The 12,957-nt window shown below is 45.0% G+C and overlaps 1 protein-coding gene across 1 annotated transcript in view; it reads left to right on the top strand.

Moving 5' to 3' along the window:
* Positions 1 to 12,957, top strand: part of ABCA4 (ATP binding cassette subfamily A member 4) — a 134,316-nt gene that overhangs the window by 42,944 nt on the left and 78,415 nt on the right. The window contains exons 9-12 of the mRNA XM_019798266.2: positions 1,594 to 1,834; positions 2,849 to 2,988; positions 3,628 to 3,744; positions 4,412 to 4,609. Coding sequence (XP_019653825.1) covers positions 1,594 to 1,834; positions 2,849 to 2,988; positions 3,628 to 3,744; positions 4,412 to 4,609 — 696 coding nt within the window. The remainder of the gene's footprint in view (positions 1 to 1,593; positions 1,835 to 2,848; positions 2,989 to 3,627; positions 3,745 to 4,411; positions 4,610 to 12,957) is intronic.

Below are 12,957 nucleotides of genomic sequence, written 5' to 3'. Positions count from 1 at the left end.
TTTAACATTCTTTTCTTCATGAGCATTTAAAAAATTCTTATCAGTATAATAGGGTTGAAAATGATAGAGAATGTGAAAAAAGTCCCCAAAGCATTTCAACACTCCTCAGTCTGTGAGGGAGTTCCAGAAGGTTTCTTGCCTGTCTAGATAGCAAGTGTAAGCGTTTTTGAACTAGGTTGTGGCAGATGGCTCCATTTATATTAACTGATACTAGACCATTTGACCCCAGAATAGCCCCTTCATCTCCCAAGTGCTTTGCTTAAATGAGCAATGTAATAATGATAATAACCCCTTACAAGACTGTCATAAGACTTACTGTTGTCGAAGCGATTTGAGATTCCAAGTTTATTACTGAAGCCTAGACTGTGATTATAGGCATGACTCACAGTGTGGATCCTACACAGCACTCAGGAGTTTCAGAGGGCAAGCGTTGGCATGTGGACAAAGACAGGGGTGACAGGTAAACATCACTTACTGAAGTAGGGAACTGTCTTCAGTCTCACCTGACCGAATCCTAATGGTTTTTTTCAATTCCCAAGTGCCTTTGAAAATTAGTAATAAGTGTGTTTGAGGAATAAGAGCAGCACAGTTTTTATTTTGCATATTCCCCTAAAGCAAAGCCAGATGACCCTGGCAACTCTGGCAACCCTCAACTTAGTTCTCAGCATTACAGATCGGCCTTCAAAAGATGAGTCCAGCAAGGGCCACGGGTACTCATATGGAGAGGAGAAGACCACCAGCCTTTTCTTAGTTTGGTACAGAATTTGAAGTGTTCTTCCAGGGGTGCCTGGGTGGCTCAGTCTGTTAAGCATATGCTTTCGACTCAGGTCAGATCCCGGTCCTGGGATCGAACCCTACCTCGGGAGCCTGCTTCTCCCTCTCCTCCCTTCTGCCGCTCTCTCTTGCTATCTCTGTCTCTCTCTCCAATAAATAAAATATTTTTTAAAAAATAAAAATAAAACAATAAACTCTTCTTGCAAGAATGGAGACTTCATCTGTTCTATATTTGCTTAGATCTTAACACACACAGAAACCACAAACCACACATTTCAGGGAAATGGAAGAACTCACATTTGGTAAAATTAAGCTAATAAGAAGATAATTTTCCAAATATAAGAAACTAAATTCTAAACTACTTGGCCAAAGAAATTTGCTGTGATCTTGCTTTTCTAGGACAGAGCCATTCCTCCATCATTTTATTTCCCACTTTTTCCCCCAGTATTCCCATCTTGATGGGATAACAGAACCCAAGAGCTGGCTTACAAAGAAATACTCCCTGCATTTGTCCAAGGACACATTCCCAAGGAATTCAGATAAAAGAGACTAGAAGGAAGAAGTGATATTAAAATACGTTGGGGGTTCACTCTTGATTTTCTTTAAGACTCGTTCTAGTTTCCTTTTAGGCTCTGAGTAGATGGCAGTAGGTTTTTATTTCACAGCTGGATTAAGAATTGCTGAGAATATGCATGTTTTCTTTTAAATGTGGAAGTCAAATGCATACGTGGAGGTCTCCCCATACTTTGGAGCTCTGGCATCACAGTGATTATGATGCTAACTGCCTTAAGATAACCTGAAGCCTTTGCTTTGCCATAGTTCATCCATCGACCAAGTGTTCAAGACTTGCTGTGGGTAGCCAGGCCTCTCATGCAGACTGGTGGTCCAGAGACCTTCACACAGCTGATGAGCATCCTGTCTGATCTCTTGTGTGGCTACCCAGAGAGAGGAGGCTCTCGAGTGTTCTCTTTCAACTGGTATGAAGACAATAACTATAAGGCCTTCCTAGGGATTGACTCCACAAGGAAGGATCCTATCTATTCTTATGACAAAAGAACAAGTAAGTTTTCTGAGTCATATATACAAAACAGCATCTGATGTTGTTGAAGCCGATGGCTTAACACTTCTAGGGAAACCCAGTCCTGGGGTTAAGTCGGTCTTGTTGAGGAGCCCTGAGCAGAAAGGCTTCTGCTCCCAGAAAGTCCATTTCCCCTTGTAGGAAAAGGGCGGTGCTCATAAAGAATTCTGAATATGAGCCATGGAAAGAACTGAGACCCACTTGGAAAGGGAACAGAGGCGACATTTCCCACTGATCTGATTGAACCAGGGTTAAGTTCTAGAGGAAGGGAAGAAAGATAAATGAGGAGACAACCCAGAGTTGCAAGCAAAGCTCAGGTCAGAAGGGCCCTGGCAAGTAAACACGGCTGTGGGGTGTTTTAACAAACACAGGCAGGGAAAATCTGTGTGTGCAGTACTGAGTTACGTTCCAAATGGCAAGTCCCTGGCAAGCCATGTTTCCCACCTTTTATTATTTTGGGAGGGGGAGGCTTCTGTGGGGTAAAGGAAGGTGGGGCGGGAGGAAATGCAACTGGGTGAACTTTGACTTAAAAATTGAAAAGAAGCAGCAAGGCACGCACCAAAAGTAGTTGGGGCCTAAGATAGCTCACATGACAAAGAAATTAAGCAGCTATGTGAAGGGAAATTATCGAGGCTAAAGCTGAGATTCCAAGGGGAGGTCGTGTTTGGCCTCTTGTCCCTTTCATGTGAGAATGGCATCTGTTCCTTGCAGTAATCCCAGGCAGGCTTCTTAGCCTCCTTCTAAAGCAGAATAAACCACAGGGCAAGCCCCATTCTTTGTTTCTCTGATGAGGCCCTTATTGAGATGCACTGTGGCATTTTGTTACTTACTAATGATGAGCTTGTTATTGGTGGGGTACAGCCTATTAATTTAGGTTATTTGTCAAATCCTCCAGCATAGGGTTGAATGAGACATGTGATTTGAACACACTAATGACTATGTTTAGCTCTGAGCAACGGGGAGTTTCTAAAAAATCTGTCCCTTCTCTCCTGGCAGCAACCTTTTGTAATGCATTGATCCAGAGCCTGGAGTCAAACCCTCTCACCAAAATAGCCTGGAGGGCAGCAAAGCCTTTGCTGATGGGAAAAATCCTCTTTACTCCAGATTCTCCGGCAGCACGCAGAATACTGCAGAATGTAAGGTCCCAGCTGGTCTTGTCCTTTTTACCTTGGACCTCCCAGAAGAATGAGAGAGAGAGAGAGAGAGAGAGAACGCACGTGCACGTGTCTGCTCAAGCGCTCATAGTCTCCTGGTAGCAAGCCTTAGGTTTGTTTCTTGGTTAGTGGAGTCTTGGGTTCCTCCCCCATCCACAGTCATCATTGGAATGTTTTGCGCCCCTGTCCCTGCCTGCGCCCTCCCATCTCTACGAAACCTATGATGAGGTTTTCTATCCCAGCGCCTGAATTTTATCCCTAATGGAAGGGCTCACAGTTCTCTGAATCCTGGTTACCCGGAAGAGACAAAGGCAGGAAGGGAGGAAGAGCATTTCCTTACAGGGAGTCCAAATCTACTTTAATGAGGCTCTGGGACAATGACATTGTCAGTATTACATGGGTCTCTGAGATATTAAGAAACTAGATTTTGGCAGTGTGGAGGCTAGGCAACAGCAGATTGTTCTGGGAAATATCAGTAGACTAGGAAGTAAAGACACTTCCTTGAAAAGCCTTCCCCAAACACTGAGGGCTTGTGACAGACATAGGGAAGGTACAATCAAAAGTTCTCCCTCACGTTTTTCCTCCCTGTTCTTGTCTCTGTCTGTCTCTGTCTGGTTTTAGGCCAACTCAACTTTTGAAGAGCTGGAGCGCCTTAGGAAGTTGGTCAAAGCCTGGGAAGAAGTGGGCCCCCAGATCTGGTACTTCTTTGACAAGAGCACACAGATCACCATGATCAGAGTACGAATGGTTTGGGGGGGGGTGGGGTAGAGAAGGGCCAAGAAAGTTCCATAAATTTCCTTTTCTCGGTAAAGTGTTGATCTGCTGGAGTTGGATCAAAATATAATAAGCAGGGGCCAAAGGCACTAGTTCCAGAAGCTGTCACCAAGTGGAGTCACTGACTTTGGGTGGGAACTGTTTCTTGAATTCTGGGAGAAATGTAAAAACTGATCAATGGCTTCCTGCAGTTTCTTGCTTTTTAAAATTCGGTTGAGGGCCTCAGATTCAAAGGGACATCTCCCCAGGTGGCCAGCTCTGTAACTGCAAAGGTGGTTGAGTATGTCTGTCTGCTGTCATTTCCAGCTTTGCAAAGCCAGGAGATCAGAGTCTTATATAGCGGGGATAATTAAAAGAAAACAACAACAACAACAAAAACATTTAAAAAAAAAAAAAGAAAAGAAAGCTTCCTATATATTATTTTTCCCGTCCTTCTTCCCCAACCCCCAACATTCACATTTTCCTTCTAGAGAGGAAGGAAATTCCTTATCATGGAATAAAACCCACTCACTCGCTTTTTAGGGAGGCTTAATATCTATCCCTTTTCATTAAAAATCGAAAATGGTCTGAAAACAAGACCAGAGATCCTATAAAATTTCTAAATACTGTGACTGTATTTCTTCCTCCCAAGGACACCCTGGAGAACCCAACAGTGAAAGGCTTTTTGAATAGTCAGCTTGGTGAAGAAGGTATCACTGCAGAAGCTGTGCTGAACTTCCTGGATAGGGGTCCTCGAGAGAGCCAGGCAGATGGCGTGGCCAACTTCAACTGGAGGGATGTATTTAACATCACGGATCGCACCCTACGTCTGGCTAGCAGATACCTGGAGGTGAGGCATCTCCTTTTCCGCACTGTTGCACCAGGAATTCTCACAGCTCCCAAACAGAGACGGATCCTGTTCCCTGGTAGCTTATGCACATGTAGAACGGTTCCCTTTCCACATGTCCACCCTCCTCATGGCTCCCTGACTCCTCCTGGGCCACTCCTCCTCCCTTGTAGCCTGTGAAGGAGTTGCATCTATCCTCCGCCCTCTCTTGTCTGCCATAGATGTGATCACCATTGGCCAGAAACCGCAAGTTCTCAGGTCCCACTGCTTGCTGGAAACTCTCACCCCCAGCTTCTACAGGCATATCACGCTCAGTGTAGCTCAAAATAGATTTGTGTTCTCCTCCCCAGAGAACCTGTCTTCCTGTGGCATTTCCTACCCTGACCCTTGTCCTCAGCATATTCCAAATGATCAAGCCAGAGACTGGGGGTCATCCTTAGTTACCTTTCTTCCTCACCTTCCACACAACAGCTGTTATTGACTGAGGGTTTCTTTGTGCCAAGCACTGTGCTCAGTGCCTTCGTACACAATCACTCATTTCATCCTCGCAAGAGTTCCATGAAGTGTGCGTTGTTACCATTCTTATTTTAACAGATGCAGAAGCTGAGGCTTAAAGAGGTTAAATAAGATCGCATTCCGTAGCTGTTATGTGTAGCAGATCACATCCAGATCTGGGTGTGTCTGAATTCAGAGCCTGCCCTTCTGACCCCTCTACTGTCTCTTTCGTGTCAGGTCACTGAGGACAATGATGCACCCAGTTCCAACACATGATGGTTTTTCCCACACCACCAAGAGATTCTTCAAAACCAGCTGGTGTCCTGCAGTTCAACTCAGTGCTGATGCTACCTGGAGATAGTGTCAGATCCCCTAGGTTAAAGGCGCAGTCCCATGACACTGGAGCCCACCCCCACTTCTGCCCACAGGTTTAGATGGCAGGTTCCCATGACCCTTTCTGGGATTCCATTAATTTGCCAGAGTGGCTCACAGGACTCAAACATCTTACCCATTAGATCACTGGTTTATAATAAAAGGCTATAACTCAGGAGCAGCCAAATGGAAGAGATACACAGGGCAAGGGATGAGAAAAGGGTGTGGAGGAGCTTCTTCGTGCTCTCTAGGCACACCGCTCTCCCCAAACCTCCACATGTTCACCAGCCTGGAAGCTCTCCAAACCCCATCCTTTTGAGTTTTCTTGAAGACTTCATTACTTAGGCATGGTTGATTAAACCATGGCCATTAGTGATTGAACTCAGCTTCTAGCCCACACCCCACCGCTCCCCTCCCACCCTATAATCACATGGTTGGCTCCTCTGGCAACCAGTCCTCATCCTTAGGTGAGGTCCAAAAGTCACCTAATGAACATAGCAAAACACACCTTAATGGTGTTCATCACTTAGGAAATTCTAAGGGTTTTAGGAGCTCTGTACCAGAAACAGACAAAGACCAAACACATGTATCTTATTATAAATCATAGTATCACACTGAGCTTTGACTATCTCCTAAATATGTCTCAACGCCACCTCTTGCTTTTAAGGCTCTCTGGGTTCTGGAAGCATTGTCATCTCTCTACCAGCCTCTTCCAGTGGCTTCCTCCCTGGGCTCCAGGGTCCAGTCTGTGTTGGCTCAGGCATTTTTCCACACTGCCACCAGAGCTACATTTCAAACACACATCTGCTATCATCACTCTCATGCTAAAAATCTCACTGAGTCAGTCCCCAGAGAGCACAAGTGGCTTCCACACCTGCCACAGCCCGCCTGCCCAGCCAGCCCTCACTCACACATCTGCTGCTCTGCTCCATTGGCCATTTTGCCACCCTCCGGCATACCCTGACTGCTCATGATTTTACCCTTTGCAAATGCTGCCACTGATTAGAGCTTTCCTGCTTAAACAAAAAAGAGAATTTATTCGTTGATCTACCCCAGAAGTTCAGGGGATCTAGGGATTGAACGCCACCATAAGACCCTTGTGCCCTTCCATGTCATGGTTGTGCTTGCCTCTGCCCAGCTTCGATCTCAGCGAGGCTCTCTCCATTTGGTGGTGCATCAGCTGCTCAGTTGTCACAGCCCTCATTTGTCAGCTTTACCCCAGAAAGCCTGCAGAAAGAGGGAGTGGCTTTCCCATAGCATAAGCAGTACTCCTGGACCGTTTTCTGATCAGCCTAGCCCTACCTATCTCTGAGTCCCTGGGGGGATTGTGTACTATGATAGGGAGGTGTGGGTCATACACCCACTATGAGGTAAGGAAAGCAAGATTAGCTTAATCTGAATCTCAGGGACTGAGCACAATTACCGTGAAGTGGGGGAGGCTGTTTCCCCCAAAAGAAGAAACATAAGGCAGAAAAGCCTGAAATGACTTTTCCTTCCCCATCTGTTGAGCTTCCATTCATTTGTTCTTTGAGACTCAGCTCTCAAGTGTCACTTCTGCTTTAACATAAGTTTAGCTATTCACTCCTCTGAGCTTTCTCTACCACATGTGTCCCCATCCCTGGCCATGTCACCACCATGCACCTGCTGTGATTATAACACAGGCAGGGCTCTGGGAGGGGGTGTGGATGGGAGAGAAGAGCTGTATTCCTTTACTCTTGCAGAATGGAGTTCAGTGGTTCTCACAGTGTTTTTGTTAGGTACATCGGTAGTAAAGAATACCTCTTGTCTTTTGTTTGACTCGACATTTGCTTGGTGACATAAAGGTCTCATTTTCTTGTAGGATTATTTTTAACACGTAGCTTGTGCTTCATGGAGTGCCAGGCATCCAACAGGAACTTAATATATAAAAACTGCTTAGGTGGATAAGAATTCAGTTTCTAGAACCAGACTGACTGGGTTCAAATCTCTGCTACTTGTGCCTCAGTTTCTGAATCTGTAAAATGGAGATATTAATAGTACTTACCTAATAGACTTGATATGAGAATTAACTGAGTTATTTCAAGCAAAGTACTTGGAACAATGCCTGGAATATAATAAACACTTTAATATTAACTTTTTAACAAAATACAAACCAACCAAAAAGACTGCTTAGGAGAAAGACAGTGGCATTAGTGAAATCAGACCCAGCCACTGAGCTGTTCCTGGTGCCCCTCTAGGGATTATGAGCAGCTAATTACATCCTGCCTCAGCCACCAAGATTTCCAAGGGCCTTGCAATCCCATTAACTGAGCTAAGTGCTCCTAAGCAAAGGCCATGGTGGCCACAGGTCAGTGGCCTCCCCCAGGGGTTCCTAAGAGGGATTTTGATGGAGGCCAGAAGCCCAGCAGGTGATTATGATGAGGTTTCTGGTCTTCCTGCTCTTGCAGGGGTCAGAGGGAGGAGGAAAGCAAGGGGGTGCTGAACTGAAAGGAGAATGTAGGAGGGGGAAATGTGCGATGAGGAAGAAACCAATCATTGCAATTGGTCCCGGAATGTTCCGCTTTTATTCTTGTGCTTGGGCAAGTCTGGAAGAGCCTCAAAGACCCTCCAGCTCCCAACCTGAGGCCTGCTCAATAGCAGACTGGGAGGAAGACTCTTCCCAGATGGCTTTAAGGGTCTCTTCAGGACAGGGCAGCAAGAATGTTCCTTCACAGCCTTGTTTAAGACCTGACTGAAGCTCTCCTTTCCAGGAATATGCCTTGGACTAAAGAGGTTTGAGAGCTTCCTCCTGGGCCAGCCTTGTTGCCTACTTCCCAGCCTATTCCAAGAAAGAAAAAAAATCATATCGGGACAATTAAAGGAAAAGTAGTCTTTTAAATGAAAATTGTGTTGATCTAGGTCAACATGGCACTCAGATGTGATATTGAACAGTAACAGAAGCTCTGAGAACGAAAAGCAAATACCTTTAAGCCTTTTGTCCTTATAGGAAAAGGGAATGATTCAATAGGTTTCTTCTTCAACTAATAGAAGAGCTAAATCCCCTTCCTTTTTACTTGAATGAGGCTTTAGTTACTGGACATTCCATTAAGTAGCCTGGAGAGTTCCCATTCCCCTGGAGCCGCCTTGTTGGGTCATTCGTATGCCATGTTAGGCCACTGAGTGTGGAATCTTCTCACCTGTCCAGTGAGGACAGATGGGCCTGAATCTCTGCTTCTCATGAGCTATGTCACTCTAAGAAATTCACTTTACCTGCTAAAGCTTGATAAGGTAAAATCCAGATAACAGACCAGACCTCATAGAGTTGTTGTCAGGACAAAATGAGAGAAGTGTGCAGAGCACACACTTCATGACATTGATAGTTAGGCATGTGTGTAAATTCTCCACCTTGGGTTCTTTGGCTGTTAGGTAGGAGGGGTAATGCCCTCCTTTCCAGGTAGCTGTGAAGATGAAACAGGAGAGGGCTGACACATAGTAGAGATGTTCCATGCATGGCAGCTCTTCCCCTCTCAGGAACCACATGAGTGTCTTCCCCTGAACCATAGACTACGTAAGGTCTTACTCAGATTGAAACACTTTGTGTAAACATTAACCAGACACTATGAAACTACTCTCTGTATCAACCTTAGTGAATTGGCTTAGAATTGGGACTGCCGGACCATTCCTAAAGACCCAGCAGGATGGCCCTGCCCTGGGTGCCATTTTGTAACTTCTGTGGACAATGGTCTAGAAATTTTGCTGTCCTCAGAGCACCAGCTCAACAAGGGGCTTCTGTGATTTCATTCATTCCATTATCACATTCTGTCTTTCCCCTGATTCCCTGCCCCTAGCAGAGAAAAATAAATGAACAAAAGGCAGCCCCCCTACTGAGAAGGTGGGCAGTGGGCTAGGGAAAGGGGTGAAGGTGGTATTTGGGGAGCCCCACATCTCCAACATGTGAAGAGATTCATTTCTGCAGGCATTCAGATCATCCTCTTCCCCAAATTTAAAGAGACTCAAGGCAAATGAGTCTTCACATAGGTTAATCTCTTAAACTGGTATACATATATTTTTATAGCCATAATTTTTATGTATCTTATCCACATGTATTTTTCTTCTTGAGAAAAAAAAAAGAAAAATTAACAAATTTTTCCTCTGATTACCCTTTAGTTAAAACAAACATGCACATCCCTCCCTTTTGATTTCTTCATTTAGTGAAAGGTTAGCCTGGCACAGATGGAATACTATTTAGAGTTCACAATGTATTTAAATTACATAGTATATTTGAATTTCAGGTCTTGAATTTCACATCAGGAAGCTGAATTTAGCCAAATTTCAATATGAAAATACCTCTGATCAAGGCATAAAATTGAACTTTAACCAGTCACAACTACCTTTCCCTAAGTCTTGAAAAAACTTGTATTCATTTACTGCTTTAGCCTCTGCTGTCCTCATAATCAATATATGTGCATAGCTAATATTTATTATCTTCATGGTAATTGTCTTGTTGATGAATTAGCAGTAGTGGGATATTTTGGATTCATTTTCCTCTGTACCTTGCATGCTCCTGGTGACATGCCACCGCCACCCAACCAGAATGTGCTCAGGGAGTATAGTTTTCAGGCTAGCCTAAGAAAAAACAGGATTAGGGAGATAAAGCCACTGATCACAAATATCTTTAGAGTCAGATATAAAGATTTTTGTGGACTATGTACTGCTTTCTTCTGTTGATTTCACTGGCTCCAGATATACATTGGGAAGTTAGAAAGAAATCAGGGGAGAGGTAGAGTGCAGAAGTCTACGCCGCAAGAGCAGTGTTATTTCAAGGGCCATGAACTGGATCATAAGTGACCTTATTTTATGCCTCTCCAGTCTCTCAGAAGCATAGAATGGGACTGAGGCAGGAGAGTGCAGGTGAGGGGTGGGCTGGGGTCATGGGTGGAGGGAAGGGACTTGTATCTGAGGCTCTTGCCAGCCAGCCACTGTGGCTGGCACTTTTCTGTGCCCTCTCCTGTAACCCTCCCAACTGCCTGCCTGTAGGCATAATTGTTTTCATTTTACAGAACTAAAAATGGAGGCTCAAAGAAGTTGACTAACTCACCTAACAACACAGCAGATAAGTGGGGGATTCAGAATTGGAATCCAGACCTGCCTGGCCTAATGAGGAAGTTCTTTCTCCTGTAGTATGAGGGGCACATTAGTGGGGCACATTAGTGTAGGCTCAGTATGTATTGTTTGGATAAATTATATAATGAGTTGGATGAAGACAGCAATTATTTTATAATACTCTGAATAACAGACACTGTTCTGATTGGGTCTTTTCTGCATGAAAATAACCAGATTTAGGGTAGGAAACCAAAAAGATTTTAGCTGATTTGGTCACTCATATATTTGCATGCATTGAACTATCTACATCTGAGTAAATACAAGGAACCCCTGACCCCTAGAAGCTCACATTTTACTGGGGAAGATAAGTGTCTTATCAAATAATGCCATATTAATGGTCTCTCAAAGGACTACTAGAGCAATAATTCAGTCTGAGGGAGTAGAAACAAATTGCACAAATCCAAATTCAAGTGTCACACATCCTCCAAGAACTGTCAGCTCTTCTTCCAAATTATCTCTGAAATCCCTGCTTCCTCTCCCTCTCCACGTATGGCCTCTTTACAGTCTGTACAATCTGTCCTAGCTGGCCCCTGGACCTCCACCCTCTGCTGCTCCTGTTCAGCTCCCACATTGCCTCCAGTGGGATCTTTCTAAAACCCGTCTTGCCATGACATTCCTGCTTAAAGCTCCTTAGTGACGCCTGGTTGCTGTAAAGGTGAAGTGACTCCCAGTCTAGCCCCTTCACGGGTCTTCCACATTGTGTGGGATGGCATGCTGCCCCAGGCCTCCTACCTGTGCAGGCAGACTCCTTGCCTCCTGCACCCCCTGGCTCCCCTTCAGGGCTCCGGTCCTGTGTTTCCTCTACACACCATATTCCTCCATTGTAGCCCTTGATAAATATTTGTTCATATGCCTCCCCATCTCTGTAGACCTGAGCCACTTAAGGGCTGAAACTCTGTCTTTTTTTTTTTTTAAAGATTTTATTGATTTATTTTGACAGAGACAGCCAGCGAGAGAGAGAACACAAGCAGGGGGAGTGGGAGAGGAAGAAGCAGGCTTCTAGCGGAGAAGCCTGATGTGGGGCTCCATCCCAGAACACTGGGATCACGCCCTGAGCCGAAGGCAGACGCTTAACGACTGCGCCACTCAGGCGCCCCTGAAACTCTGTCTTATTTATCTTTTGATTTCCCATTTTATGTTAGTGGAACTGCAGTGACATAAAGTAGACACCTGTGCAAGCCATTAAAACTGAAAATACATTTATCCTGAGCCTTAAAGACTGAACTTGCTGGCTAAGCAAGGCAGAAAGACAATTTCCGACAGAAGCAAGAGCATAAGAGCAGTGGAGAGATGTGCCGTAGCATCAGGGGAGTAGGTGGTGGGTGGGGGTGGGGAGGGGCAGTAGAGTCTGAAGGTGCAGCTAGAAGGGTCAGCTTTACCCTGCAGGCTACAGGATGCCATCTCCAGCACTTAGTTATGGGTTCTGTCATTCGGGGCCACAGTGCTGTTCCACTGCCGGAAAAGTGAGGATGACGTCTTGTGCTACAGTTTGGGGAGTGTTCGCCGCTATGGCGGAACTTGGCTATTTGCAACCAGAATGTGCTCTCATTGGTCAGTGCCTGACTCTGTTGATTATGAAATATCTTTGATATAGTAACACTGACCTCCCAGAGTTGGTGGGTTGATTAAACCAGAAAGCGTTGAGAGCTGGCGTCTTCTGCAGTTACCAGCCAGGTTGTTGTGTCTTCCCTCAGACCCAATTAGGTAAGAAGCATTACCTGGTGGTTTTGCCCAGTGTGCGACTTGGCGCTCCAACTTGACTTTTTGTTTCATTATTTATTTATTTTAGAAACAGACATATTTTAACAGCTGTGCATTTCCTGTCCCTTTGTTTTCCAGTCGTGGTGCATTTCCTCACTCTTTGTGGTAGAAGGTTTCAGATGTCTGTTTCACAGTGCCTAGTGTGTTAGATAAAATTTATGGTAGTGCCTTTGGCCTCTGTCTCACCGTCCCAACCAACTCAAACAGCCCATAGCTATTTTATTTAGTGGCTTTTTCCATGTGGTGGGAAATGAATCTTGAGTGTTAGAGCCTAGATCTGCCAGGAAATTCATTCTGGGATGTTTGCCCACATCCATTGGCATTTTTCAAAAGGAACCCCAGGTGTCTACATTAACACCAGCAGGACCACTTCAGGCCTCCATGGGCATTCATCAGCTGCTTTGTTCTCAGCCTAAGTATGGAAGTTAAAGATGTAAGAGGCAGGATTGTAGAGCCAACATCTCTAAGGGTACAGCCCCTCCCTTATCCTTGGACTCACCCCTGACACGTCCTGGGTGTGTTAGTCAGAAAATGTCAGCACAGGGTGCCATCTCCCACTTGATTATCAAGTTCAAACAAAAAGAGAGATTCTTTCTTTCTTT

Source organism: Ailuropoda melanoleuca, chromosome 2 (genome assembly GCF_002007445.2).
Source record: "Ailuropoda melanoleuca isolate Jingjing chromosome 2, ASM200744v2, whole genome shotgun sequence".
Classification (NCBI taxonomy): Eukaryota; Metazoa; Chordata; class Mammalia; order Carnivora; family Ursidae; genus Ailuropoda; species Ailuropoda melanoleuca.
This window is presented reverse-complemented; position numbering and strand designations above follow the sequence as displayed.